Here is a 13,810-nt window from a genome sequence, read left to right as displayed (position 1 = left end):
CCCGTGTCCCCTGCATCGGCAGGCGGACTCTCAACCACTGCGCCACCAGGGAAGCCCCGGAATTTTATTTTTAAAAAATTAAGAATACCCTCAGGTTATGACCAATTCCTCATCTTCCAAATTTTACATTAATGTGGTTGGTCTACATGACATCAAACTAAAAGAAAGTATCTGCCTCCAGAAGATGAACACGGCATTTCCCATAAACTTTATAAATCCGAGGAAAGCAAAACCCTCACAGGCTTCACAAAAAGAAATAAGAGAACGTCTTTCAAGTGTACGGTAGGCCCCCTGCCAGGCTTCAGGGCAACCTTGAACATGTGCACATTTGCATTTTCTTTTCAAGAAAGCAAAATTACTATTTGCTTAATCCAGAACTTAGATCCTCACAAAGTAGGATACCAAATGAAGCCCCAATGATTCAAATGGATAAAAAGGCCTAGATAGAAAGGGTTGGTAAATCTTAAAGGATTAAGGTGGAATTACTAACCCTAAACTCAGTCTGACTGGACTTTGAACTACTGGTAATTTATTGTTGCTCCTCAAACAATTCCGTATTCCAGAATTATGGCAAGAGTCCACTCCCTCTGGTCCTTCAAGGTGGCTCAACGGCCTTCCGGGGATTCACACAGTGGAGTCAGAAGCCTCTCCTTTGCTGCTACTACAGTCATCTGTGGACCCCACTGCCTCCATGAGAGCATTTTCCACTTTTGTATTCTAAATGTTGGCTCGCTTGTTTCCACAAACATGCCCTCAGAGCGATAAGTATTTCAAGGGATCCTAGAAAATCAAAACTAGTCATCTTTGAATCAAAAGTACTTTTGACACAGTAGGTACTCATGGTAATTACTGGACTGAGCGAGCGAGCGGGTGAAAGTGTACAGTTTGCCAGTGTCTCCGAGCAACAGCATAGCCCATCTTCCTTAACGAGCCCTAATTACCTCTAATCAACATTTGCGGCAATTTACTATTGCTAAAAATAACACCACAGCACTATATTTGTATAACATCTCACAGTTTACAAAGCACTTCCACCTATATCATCAAATCTGAACCTCACAAAGTTGTCTGAGATGGATTTCTTAAAATCTCTCTAATAAATGAGGCTTAAAGAGATTACAGGGTTCATTATAGGTTTCCCACCAAGTAAAGCAGCAGCCCCCAGTCAAATCTATGTCCTCGTGCCTCCATCAGAGCTCTTGGCATCCTAAGACCAGGGCCTGGTTTACACCCAGTCCTGCTGTCCTAGGCACTTTCCCTCGTCTCATTTGATCTTCTCAACAACGCTGTGTGGCTCACAGGTACTGCCTATTTCCACAGAGAAGGAAAGAGGGAGGTAGAGCTCTGGGCTCAGGGGCACAGCCAGAATGCAGGTCCCAGCCTCAAGTACTTCGAAGTCCAGGCTTCCCAAATGCTGATCTGCCCAAACTGGCCCCAGAAGGTTATCAAGGACAAGTTTTCCACATTTGGCAAAGCAAGCTATTACACGCTAGTTAACTCCGGCAGCAACTGCTGGGGCTTGCCCTCTGCCTGTGCCTTGCTCGCTTGACAAATCCACACAAGGTACTAAACTGCTCTGTAACTCAGTTTCTCTATCTGTAACCCTGGGGTGGTAACATTACCTGCCTCATAGGGTTGTTATGAGGATTAAATGAGTTAATATTTATAAAGCACTTAAAACAGTGGCTCGCACATAGTAAGGATGATATAAATGCCTATCAGTTTTTTTAAAAGGCATAAACTGAGGAAAAGTGACAGTTTAAGTCACTAAAGAAACACTCAATTATTGAATAAAAAGTGTGGGGACAATTTGTTCTTTCCTACTTCCTGTCTTTCTTTTTTTAAAAATAAATTTATTTATTTATTTCTGCATTGGGTCTTCGTTGCTGCACGCGGGCTTTCTCCAGTTGCAGCGAGCAGGGTCTACTCTTCATTGCAGTGCTCAGGCTTCTCATTGTGGTGGCTTCTCTTGTTGTGGAGAATGGGCTCTACGCACACAGGTTTCAGTAGTTGTGGCACGTGGGCTCAGTAGTTGTGGCTCGCGGGCTCTAGAGCTCAGGTTCAGTAGTTGTGGTACCGGGCTTAGTTGCTCCGCAGCGTGTGGGATCTTCCCGGGCCAGGGCATGGACCCGTGTCCCCTGCATTGGCAGGCTGATTCTTAACCACTGCGCCACCAGGGAAGTCCCATTCCTATCTTTCTTAAACAACAGATAGATTAAAATTTTTAACATACAAATAGAACTATAATATACCACAGGAAAATATGGGAAATTTCTTTTAAATCTTGAGGGGGAGGCCTTCCTAAGCATGACACAGAACCCTGAATACCTAGAGGAAAAGACTGACATAAAAGTGCAAATGGATGAAGAAAATAGTGACTTACAAAACAAAGCTAGTTTCCCTAGATATACACCCCCAAAACAAATCTATAAGCCAGGAGGAAAAAGGCAAATATCAAACAAAAAAATGGGCAAGGGATATGAACAGGCCATTCATGCGAGAAATAAGTTACCAATTAAAATGTGAAAAAAAAATGATCTACGTAATTAAGAACTATAATTTTTTTTAAATTGAGACTTTTCCCCTCAAGACTGTTTACCCCACCCACCTGCTACCACCTCCCATTACATCCTACCTCAGCACTCAGTGAAGAACGTGTGTGCGTGCATGTGTGAGTGTATCATGTACGCATGAGTGGGATGTGTGTAAGGAAGAGAGTGCGACTCCTCCAACTACAGTGATGTTTACTTCTTTCCAGAAGGAGAGATTCAATTTATTACATAAACCTGCACATCAGCTAACCCCAGCCATACTACCTCTCTCAGAGACCATCAAGAGAAATTTCTTTTCTGCTTCAGCAGCTAGAATACATATTCCATATGCCAGATGCAATGTATTTTTACCCATTTGTACTTCTGCACTTTACAAGTTCCCTTCCTCATAGTAAAAAGTGAACAAGCATCTTTGAGGAATTAATTGACTCCATAGATTAATTTCCATATAAAACTTTTACTTAAGGTAAATGATTAAATTAAAATGGAACCTAATATAAAAGGGAATCTCTCTCTCACCCCTAAAAATATTCACAAACTGTCTTTTTGCTAACAGGAGCAGGACATTTCTCTCCCTCTCTCAAAGATATTCAAAGCAGTACCAGATTTCATGATAAAGACTTCCAAAACCAGCAAACGGCAAAAGCCCCAAGATTACTGAACTAAGTTGTTTCAATTTATATCACATAAAAGTAGGGCTGTGTATGTGTACCTAAATAAACTAAGTGCATTTAATTGTGAGAAGATATGTTTTTCTTAAAAAAAAATGAAATAAAAAATACTATGAATACTGAATCTTTTTAATGAACACATGTCTGAATGGGATTTTTTTTTCAAGATCTATTCTTAAATTTTTCTTCCAAATATTTTTTTAAAATTCAGTGGTTTTCCACATTTCCATTCTTCTAACAATTTCAACTTTAAAGGACTGGACAAATAACCATTGATTTTCTAGCACTGTAACTCTTTCCAGTCAACCATCTGTCAACTTTAAAGTTCTATCATAAAACCCCCAAAGGGTAACATCACTGATGAAATCTGATTTCCCTCTCGGCAATTAAAATATCCAACTGTTCCATTAGAAGCCCGCCCATAATCTGTCAAAGTGATATGTAACCTCTCATAAGCACTGATTAGAATGAAAAGAAACTAGAAACACCTTGAAGTAATTGAGAAAGCACCAAATGTGTGAAGCACACTCAATTTTTTAAACTTTCATTTTGAATACAAAATAAAGGAGAATCCAAAGATAGTAAGTATATAAATTCAGTGTGGGGAAAAAAAGAACACTAGACAGATAATCAAAATCCTGGGTGCTATTTCTAATTCTGAGACTGAGTTTATCACCGATCGTGGACCAGACACTCAACCTCTACAGGGCTTGCTTTCCTCATCTATAAAAATACAGATGTTAGGATCTCTACAGAATCCTAAACTCTATGATCTAATCAAAAATAACACAAAAAAAATTTTTATGTGCTTTTTCTCCTACTGACTCTAGGCACAAGTAGATAGGCACATACAGCTCACCATGAATTAAAGCTAATGAACCATTAAGTTTCCCATATTTGGATCCCTCAAATACAGAGTTATCACTACAGTAAAGTTTATAAACTGGATTATAAAAGTATCTTACTTTACAAGTCAGCTTAAGAACAGAATCTTACTTCAGCTTTTAAAAGGATGTATTTCTTTAAATTCATCTCTAGTGTGCTGAATTCTACTTTGAAGAGTAGAGCTGGCAGGGAGAGGGTAATCAAACACTATCTATTCCATCATTAGTCTTAATCGACTCCAAAAAGGTATTCTTCTTTGGCTGGCAACCTTAGGCTGACTTGTGTGTATTAGGTCCAAGCCTGTTCCTTTCTCCATGACAAAAAGCTGGGGATTTGGCTGTTTTTAAACCCATGGATAGGTCGTACAGAACTTAAAACAACTACAACATTTAGTCCTTCTAATTTGAAGAACAGGCTCTCTAATGAAGCCCCAGAATGTTAAGAGTTGGAAGAGATTTTAGACTTATTCTACTCCAAGCTCATCATTTTACTGATGAGGAAATCAAAGCCCAGGATAAGTTAAAATGAATGCCCAAAGTCATACCAACTTTCCCAACTCTCAGACCCATTTCTTTAAATTACAAATCATAACAAAGTTACTTTCACCTGACCCCAGCATACATCAGCCAAACTCAAAAACCATAAGATGGAGCACCCCTTCAAGTGCTAAAGTATAGCCAAAAGGTCTCAAAATATATGGATAGGAACAAAGAAAGAATTCCTAGGAATATATTTCTCAAACATGACAAAAAGGTCAAAAACTGGTTCTATGCATAAAATTTCACTCTTTGGACCATGTGTCAGGAGTGAACTGATTGTGAAATCCAGATAATTATTAAATAGACAGTGAAAACAACTACAGTTCATACTTTCTCTTGCTATATTTAAAAACACGCCTCGTATTTGAAAAGAAGGCGCCAAACATTCTAACATATTATTAATGAAGGCAGACATCTGAAAAGATTCACTCTCCACCTGCTCTTCATCATCAGATGTACGAGTCAGTAGAACTAGACAGCAACAAATTCAAAACTCTTCCTGCCTGAAAAGAATGCAGGGGAAAAAACTAAAACAAAATCAACCAATTCAAAGTATCTCAAATTTTGAATTAGATTTTTTCATTCATTAATTGAAATGGTCCAAAACCAAATTATTTCAAATTTTATTCAGTCTTCAACTGAATGCTTTCACATAACTGGAAATGAGACTAATTTACTTCTAGCAAGCTTCATTTGAGAAAATACATGTCAAAAATTCTGGATTTTTTTTTTGTTTTTTGCTAAAGTATTGACATTTACAAACTCACAAAATATGTACAACCTACAAATAGAGTATTTCACTCCATTTCCAAGAGCACTTCTAGGTTCCAAACTCAAAGGTCATTGGACTAGTACCTTAATAAGACACTCTATCATTAAATACATTTTACAACCTATTAAAGCAATCTCAAATGTAAAAATACAATAGGGAAACAATTATTTCAGCATGAATGTGGCATTATGGGATGGCTATGCTTTGTTTCACTTAACATACTAAAAGGAATACTGGGCATATATATTACATATATAACAAAACCATTCCATCTCTAAATCAACATGTAATTATACTTCAGCAACCCGGTAACTATTATTATTCTTGATTCTAAAGTACAATTATCACACACCTTGAAAGAGCTGCTATTTCATAGTTAACCAAATATCCTAATGTTCTTTAATGAAAGTACCATTAAAGTCTGTTTTTTCCAGACCCTTGAGTTTCAGTTTATCAAAATTTTCCAAAGCCTAAAGTTTCGTAACAAATCCAAACACAACCCGTCACAGAGACTTAGGTTATAAATACCTAATATGTCTAAAGAATCCAAATGGTCGATTATGTTTTGTTTTAATTATACTATCTTTAGAAAACCAAAGGTAAGCATTAAAAAGAGTTTGCCCAAGAAGCAGAGGCACATGACGGTAGATTCAGAACGCCGCATTACCAGTGTTGTACCAGACGCCTGCGATCAAGGGGTGGGGTGGGTTTTAGTAAGTGGGACTTTTAAAAAAAAGCCTTCACTTTCCCAGACTATTTTGGACATTTTGATAACATCTTTTTCTCTTTTTCAAAATGCCAGGCGTCTTTAAAGGAAAAGCTTTTCTATTGAGTGGCTTCTCTCGACTTTCACAGTACAATTAAACCCTTCTCCTGTCCAGATAGACTGAACCGTGTTCAACCCTGGCACATAACAAAATCATTAAATCTAAAACGCCTCATTTGACAGATGTCTCATTAAATTCATCTTAAAGTTTAGGTAAGAGATGCCTTTGAAAAAGGGGGAAAAAAAAACACCTGTTAACTCTAAGAAACCTTTGAGAGAGAACTCTCTCAAAATCCACATAGAGCTCCACTCACGTGAAATAGAAGATATTAACAGTGTGTGGCACATCTAAAACCTCCTGCCATGGGAGAAATGCCTCTGTGTGTATGTGTGTTTAACACAACCCCTGGGGACCCTAACAGGAAGGAAGGCTGAAGATTCAGGACACACACCACCAGCTGCTTAACAAAATTCCTCAAATTCAATTCAACAAATGTTTAAACTAAAATGCCAAGTATTATACTAGCCTTGGATCATATACAACATCAATGAACGTTATGTTACCAAGAAATCAAATTCATCATTCTATAAAGAAAGAGAATCAAAAACAACAAAAACACCTTACTCTTTAAAAAATAATAAGAATCTTGGGATAACCAGTCATTTAAGGTGGCTGTTTTAACAATCTTATAGCCACAAAAAGATAAAACTTTCAACCAGAAACTTCATAGACTCATTTACACTCATTTCCTCTCCCTATAATTACTTCAATGAGCATAAAAAAACACACCATTTAAGGAATAACTATGAAAATCAGGCAGAGTAGCTTACTCTCTAACTCTATATAACATATGAATTATAAAAAATGAACAGCATGGTGACATCAATAGAGCACTACTGATCACTAAAGTACAAATAAGTTTACTTTAAGATGAAAGGTTTATGCAAACCTTTCATGATAGCTATTTTCGATACTTTACAAGTAAAGCTATGTTTTAAAGGAACTGAAATGTCACACCACTACCCTCAAAAGTTATCCACTTTTCAGATAAAGTGTTAATGCTCTATACCCAATGAAGATTTACAGTTTAACAAATGAGGCGTGTGTAAGAGAATAAAGCATCATTAGGTGAACTTTATTTCATGCCAACTTAAATGCATGTAAGACTATTTGCAACCAGAATATTTAGAACACTTTCATAATCTTTCTATATTGCCCACTTATTTGCCAGTCTTGCTTCTTTATAAAGGCAGCATGATAAAAATAGAACCAACCACATTTCACAAGGAATACCACTTTGGACTAGAGGATAATATCACCTCATTACCAACAAAAATAGAATATTTTCGGAATGCTTTTAACCAAGTGAAAAATTCAAGTGTAAATGAAATACAACTTCGATTCATGGAAAGTAATATGAATTGTAAAACATAATATGCATACTCTCTCTTCTCAGCTCTGCCAAGAACTGAAAAACCACAAGCAAGAATCAAAACTATGCATCAGTTGATCTGAAAAGAGGTTTGACACCCACTCCTCCCTAATAATGTTTCCAAAAGGACAAATGAGATAATTTATGTGAAAGCTCTTTAAGATTTTTGAAGATAATAAACCCAACATATTAATAGACGTTATCAAACCACAGTTATGAAGGACAAGACAGCACTCACTTTACATCAAAAACAAGTATAAAATTTAAATACAAAAAGCAACAAAAATAAAATTAAACCCTTTGTTTTTAAAAGGACTGCTTAAGCACACACTGGTGTCACATGTTCATACCACGTTACTCAATACTGCTGTAATTATAGTAATAAGAGACTTCTCGTCAATATTACAGCTTAATGCCGAACCACCCCTTCTTGGTTTCCATGTAGGAAACCATGTAAGGTTTGATCATCCCAGAGAGAAAAAGAGAAGAAATATGAGCGGGTAAGGAGTCCATTCTCCTGAGCAATCCCAAAAAGTCAAACATAAAAATATCTTGTCCAAGATTCACGAGCCACAGTGGGTGTACTCTCCATTCTGTCAACATCATTTCCCACCATTACAATTTAAACTGAAACAGCCAGATGACTAAAGCTAAAAGGCAGTAGAAGAGAGTCAAAAATATTAAAAATATCGTTTAATACTGCCCTTGATTAATGACTCAGACGCCCCCAGGGAGTCCAAAACATAACCTCATTAACGTTTTTAAGTCCGTAACCTATGTCGAGTAACCTAAATTCTTGAATTTTTTTTCACCTAAAATTACTCTCAGGTAAAATTTAAGATGGCTGATCTTAAAGGAAAATTAAATGTTAATGTACCTAATATACTTAATACTTCACACAAGTTACTTCAGATAGAGCCATAATTAAATTTTTTCTTATTTAAAGTTAGCTAAGAGAATGGTTGCTTCAGAGGAGCAACAATTTTCAAACTAAGTTTTTCTCAACAACTCTGTAATTAGATAGTACCTTTTGTCCAAAGCCTTTTAGCTCATTAAAGACTTCCATTTTACTTTACCTAAATAAATATTTAAATATTCAAAGCAAGCACAAATGGCTTTCAAAGCCTTTTAAGAATAACTTAGGCCAGGTTATAAATACTAAAATTTAACTGAAAGGTGACCTCAAGAGAATGAAAGTTCTCCACTGGACAAGAACTTCTCCACTTATAAACAGATAAACTAGATAAACAACAGATAATGAGCTCAATTTAAATATAGGAAAATATTCAAAAGCCTTCAAAAGCAATTTCCTAGTCTATCCTTAACTCCACATACACAGAATAAACAAAAAGATACGCAGCAATAAATTTAAGAGTAAGTTATATGTAACATTATAGAAACGAATGTGGTGGAAAACACCCCCTCAAAGGATCTCATATAAAACAAACGTTAATTCTCTTCTTCTTATGGAAAAGAATTACTACCAAAACATGCCACTTTCCTGTTGGGTGTCCTACATTCCACTGCAGCACAGGGGTAACTTCTAGGAATCTCCTCCAGCTTGGTGCAAACCTGTGCTACATGTGAAGTCCTGATAATGTTCCCGTGATGAGTGAGACCACCTTATAACAAGGCCCTTTTGTTCATCAGTAACTAAACTTCCTTGCAAAAGTTCAAGTGGACTCACTGTATGGTAAATTTTGTTCTATGGCAAATGAATATCAACACAGACGTTTGCTATGTTCTTAGGCTTAAAATAAGCTCAACTTGCTATAAAATAAGCAATTAGACATCTTTATAACATCTTTGTAATATCTTTATAAAGACTGTTATATCTTTATAACAATCAGGCATCTTCCTTCTAGGACACCTGCATACCAGCTTCATATTCAAGAACAGGTTGGATGCTCTGTATGGCTTCCTCATTTAATTAGTTACTTTTACAAGCATATTCACAGAGGTATTTATATTGTGCATATAGAAATAAAGCAAATAAGTTCAGAATGAAGCAACAATTCCTGCTTTCATAAAGAACAAAACAAAAAGATTAAAATGAGCACACCAGAAATTTGCGATTTACCAGAAAGATAATTTGTCACCTTTATACTGAGATAAGTTTTTTTAAAAAACCTATATATCACCCACTTAGAACATTTCAGACACACTTGAAGAGACAATCAAGGGGAATCAAAGATTTAAATGTCATGACTGGGACACCTAAAACCCTTCCCATGGACATTTATCATGATCAACAATTCAGTCATGAGGAAAAGAAGGGATGCAGAGCTCTTTCCATACGAAATATGTTCAATACTGCTTATTTAACATATCCCTTGCTTTATATATATTTACTTCAATGTAATTGGTTGGTTATAAGGGCATTTAACATTCTCATGTTAAGAAAATATTCTCATTCCAAGTGTGATTACCATTTACTGCTTTTGTAAAATAACAGTATTTTACAAATTACATGAGCCACAGGAGAAAATGATATAGTTGTTGCTCCTACATGAAAAAAAAAAATCACCTATTTTCTAGGCCATAAGCTTTGAAAGGCTTGTCATCTGGTTGGGATATTATCTTCAGATACTACAAATTCTATTGTATTATGATATGGTTTTCTTTACGAGGCAAAAATCCATCAGAAATCCACTTGAATTACAGAAAAACTTCAATTAAACGTAAAGGAACATCTCACCAGGAATGCTACCAGTCTTACATATCTCAATGTGTGAGTAATTTCTTCATTCAAACCGACTAAACTGCTACTGGAACACAAGTTGGACCAAAAACATATTAAGTTAGAAAGAACGGGGCTACAGATTAATGAAATTACAAGTGTGATTATTTTTCCACCACCACATACAACCTAGGTGGGGAAGTAATTTAGTACTTTAGTAAATCTGGGGAAGATTTAACTCTCCTTTTAAGACCTTTAATCTAGAAATGAAAAAAAAATGAGGAAGATTTTAGATCACCCTCAAGCCGTATTGTGATTCCTATATATCCCTTTTGCAAGTCACATCGCAATGGTCAGTTCTGGCTATAACGGCTAGAAGTAAGAAACTGAGAGAAAGAAATAGGCAAAACCACTTTTGACGCAAGAATCAAACTTACAGAGGAAACTGAAATAAAGCCAAAAAGCGCTGAGGAAAAGTATCGCTATAGAGGACCGCAGCTGCTGGGTTCCGTCGAGGACTAAGTGGGCAAACGAGCAGCATCAGCTGCTGCGGAGAGAGCTCCCGGGCTGGAAGGGCAAGCCGCGGACAGTCAGACGGAGGGAGGGTGTTCCAGCGCGTTTCTCAAGGTCATTTTCCTCTGTAGGTATCACGTGCACGTGATGTTTACCTGAAATCCCAAACTGCCTCAAACCCAACAAACCGGTGAACAGACGTCCGAAGGCAGCACCTTCACTGTTAAAGACACCACCGCTTCTTTCAGGAGTGCCTGCTCCCTGTGCTTCCTGGTGGCCCTGCCACCTCTCCCAGCTTGCTTCCCAACCTCGGAGCCCCCAAGAATGACAAAAGCTCGCGGATTTTAAAACTGCTCAATTTAGTATCACACAGATCGTACTTGAAAGCTGTAGAGAAGTAACAGAGACTACCGAGGACCCGCGCTGACTCTCGGGGTGGCCAAACATTTCTCGGGACCTGGAAGTGCTTATTCCCCACGCGTCAAAGTGCAGGTGATCTTACCTGCATAGAAGCGGATGAGGCAGCCGATCTCCGAGTCCATGCCTTCCTCCTGCACCCTCCACAACTCCCCAAAGCCCAGGTGGAAGAGGTAGTCATTTTGGATCTGCAACGGCTTCTCGTCCGCCTCCAGGCGCCGGGTGGTCTCTCCGTGGAGCTGCACGTACAGGGTGGGCGGTGGAGGTGCCTGCTCCGCGGTCGCCCCGTTCCCATCCTGGGTCGACGGGGGGCGGCCAAGGGCCGCTGCTGCCGCCGCCTTCTCCTCCCGCGGCCGATCGCGGGCGGCGCCGCCTGGGCCCTCGACGCCCCTCTGGGCTTTCGGCTGCGGCGGAGGCGGGGAAGCCGTCGGGGATGACGGCCGGGCGCCCGCTCCAAGTCGGGGCAGGCGGGGCTGTCCCGGAGCCCCCGTTGGGGTCCGGGCCGGGGCCGGGTCAGCCTCCAGCTCCTCGGACGACGACGAGCAGCCGCCGCCGCTGCTGTAGGGGTCCAGCCGGTCCGACACGCTCTCGGCGCTGGGGCTCAGGCTGAAGCTCTCGGTGTCGGAGGCCGGGCCCGCGGTCGCGCCGTCCAGGAGCCGCGGGGCACCCGGCTCGCCCAGGCTGGAGTCTGAGGGCGCGGGGCTGGCGCGGGAGGCGCGGAGCGCCCACCCGTCCGGGGCGCCGGGCAGCGGCAGGTCGGCGGGAGGAGCGCGCTGCGGCCCCCCGACGGCGGCCAGTCCGCTCCTCCCGGGTGGCGGCCCCGAGTCTCGCGACTCGGCGGGCGGGAGCCGGGGACCGGCGTCGGGGTGTCCCTTGCCCAGCACCTTTACCACGCCGCCGCCCTTGTAGCCCACCTGCAGCAGTCGGGCGGCCACCTCGCCGGCCGTGGTGTCCAGCGTGCAGAGCACCGGGCGCAGGTAGGTCGAGGCCATGTGGCGGTCGAAGACGTGCACGCAGCCCCGCTCGAGCTGGTGCCGCACCCAGTCCCGGTCCGACGGCTGCAGCTGCAGCATCTGCCGGTGTTTCAGGAGCAGCGTCTTCCTGTCCAGGCTCCGGGTGCACAGCGACGCCGAGGCCGAGCAGGAGGAGGAGAGGCCGGTGGCGCCGGGGGAGTGCGAGGCGGCAGCCGCGGACGAGGACGAGGACGACGACGACGAGGCGGCGGCGGCGGCGGCCGCGGACAGATTCCTCTTCAGCCGCCCTCTCCTCAGCAGCAGGGAGTTGGCGCCACCGCCGGCCCCGGGCACCGGGGAAGCCCCGCCAGCGGTGAGCTGGGGGGCGCCGCGCCTCCTCCTGCGACCCGTACCTCCCGGCCGGCCCGGCAACGGCCCCAGCTGCGCCTCGCCGGGGGCCTCTTCCCGCGCCCCGCCGCTCGGGGCCGCCGGGGTCAGCGCGGGCTCCTGGCTCCGGCCACCCCCGACTGCCGCCGCCAGAGCCGCCGCGGCCGCGGCCGCCACTGCAGCCGCCGCCGGAGCCGGAGCTCGGTCCTCCCTGCTGGTCTCTGGGAGTCGCTGCGCTGTAGCCGCGGCGGCAGGCTCCATTGCAGTGGGGCTTCGCGCTTCCCTCCCAGCTCCGGAGACAGCGGGCAGAGAGAGAGGCGGGGAGGCGAAGGTGGGAGACAGCGGCGGCGCGGGGAGAAGAGAGAAGCCAATGGCGTTCGGCACGGCCGTTCCAGAGGATTATGTGGCAATTCGGAGCATTCCGTCGGTGTCTCGGTGTTCCATCCCGCGCGCCCGCCCGCTTGGCCGCCACCGCCCCCCCACACACACACACACACGCCCTCCCCGCCCGGGTCGTGGGCGCCGAGCGCAGGCCCCGCCCACTCCTCCGCCTCACCCCGGCGAACCCGCCGCGAAGCTGGGCTCATTGAATATTAATCACGCGCCGGCAGCGGGAAGGCGGGAGGCGGGCAGGGCGGGAGCTCCTCGCCGGGCCTCATGAATATGCACCACCTGCATGACGGCATTCCAGGCAGAAGAGAGGAGAGCAGGAGGGCGGCGGTGAGGCGGGGCTTCAGGGTAAACAAACGGGACGGCGTACGAGGGCGGGGCTGCGGGGGGCAGTCTCCCGGGAGGTTCCGGAGCGACCCTCAGAGAGGGGGAGGCAAAGACGACAGATGCGCGAGGTGCACCTTGGGAGTTGTAGTTCCAGTGAGCGGATGGGCATGTCCGAAGGAAACGTGGTGAACTACAAGCCCCAGAGATCCTTAAACTATGCCCCTCCTTGCAGCCAGCCGTGTGCTCTGGACAGTGGGTATTCTGCCCTCTGCTGTTGAACTCCATGCCCGGGAATGTTCTTGTTCATTAACTTGTACTTAGCCCGCCCACTCCCGCTCCCCAGAAGACTTTCGTTTTCCGGCTGATTGAAAGAGAGGGCTTTGAGGGACTCGAAATGGTACAAAGGTCTCTAGCCTTTGGTCTTCACCTCCACCACCCATTGAACGTGCTTAGTGGAAATCGTGCAGCCCTGACCCGATCCTCCAGTTCCTACATCTGAGAAGTAAAAAGGCAAAGGGCTGAGAT

General features: G+C 43.2%; 1 protein-coding gene across 1 annotated transcript in view; it reads right to left on the bottom strand.

Moving 5' to 3' along the window:
• The window catches only part of PHLPP1 (PH domain and leucine rich repeat protein phosphatase 1), a 221,102-nt gene extending 208,168 nt beyond the window's left edge, over nucleotides 1–12,934 (bottom strand). Inside the window, exon 1 of the mRNA XM_007116467.4 lies at nucleotides 11,314–12,934. Within this exon, the coding sequence (XP_007116529.2) occupies nucleotides 11,314–12,829 (1,516 nt within the window). The 5' untranslated portion in view covers nucleotides 12,830–12,934. The remainder of the gene's footprint in view (nucleotides 1–11,313) is intronic.
• Nucleotides 12,935–13,810: the final 876 nt, after the last annotated feature.

Source organism: Physeter macrocephalus, chromosome 19 (assembly GCF_002837175.3).
Source record: "Physeter macrocephalus isolate SW-GA chromosome 19, ASM283717v5, whole genome shotgun sequence".
Lineage (NCBI taxonomy): Eukaryota > Metazoa > Chordata > Mammalia > Artiodactyla > Physeteridae > Physeter > Physeter macrocephalus.
The sequence above is the reverse complement of the archived record's forward strand: the minus strand, read 5'-3'. Positions and strand labels throughout refer to the sequence as shown.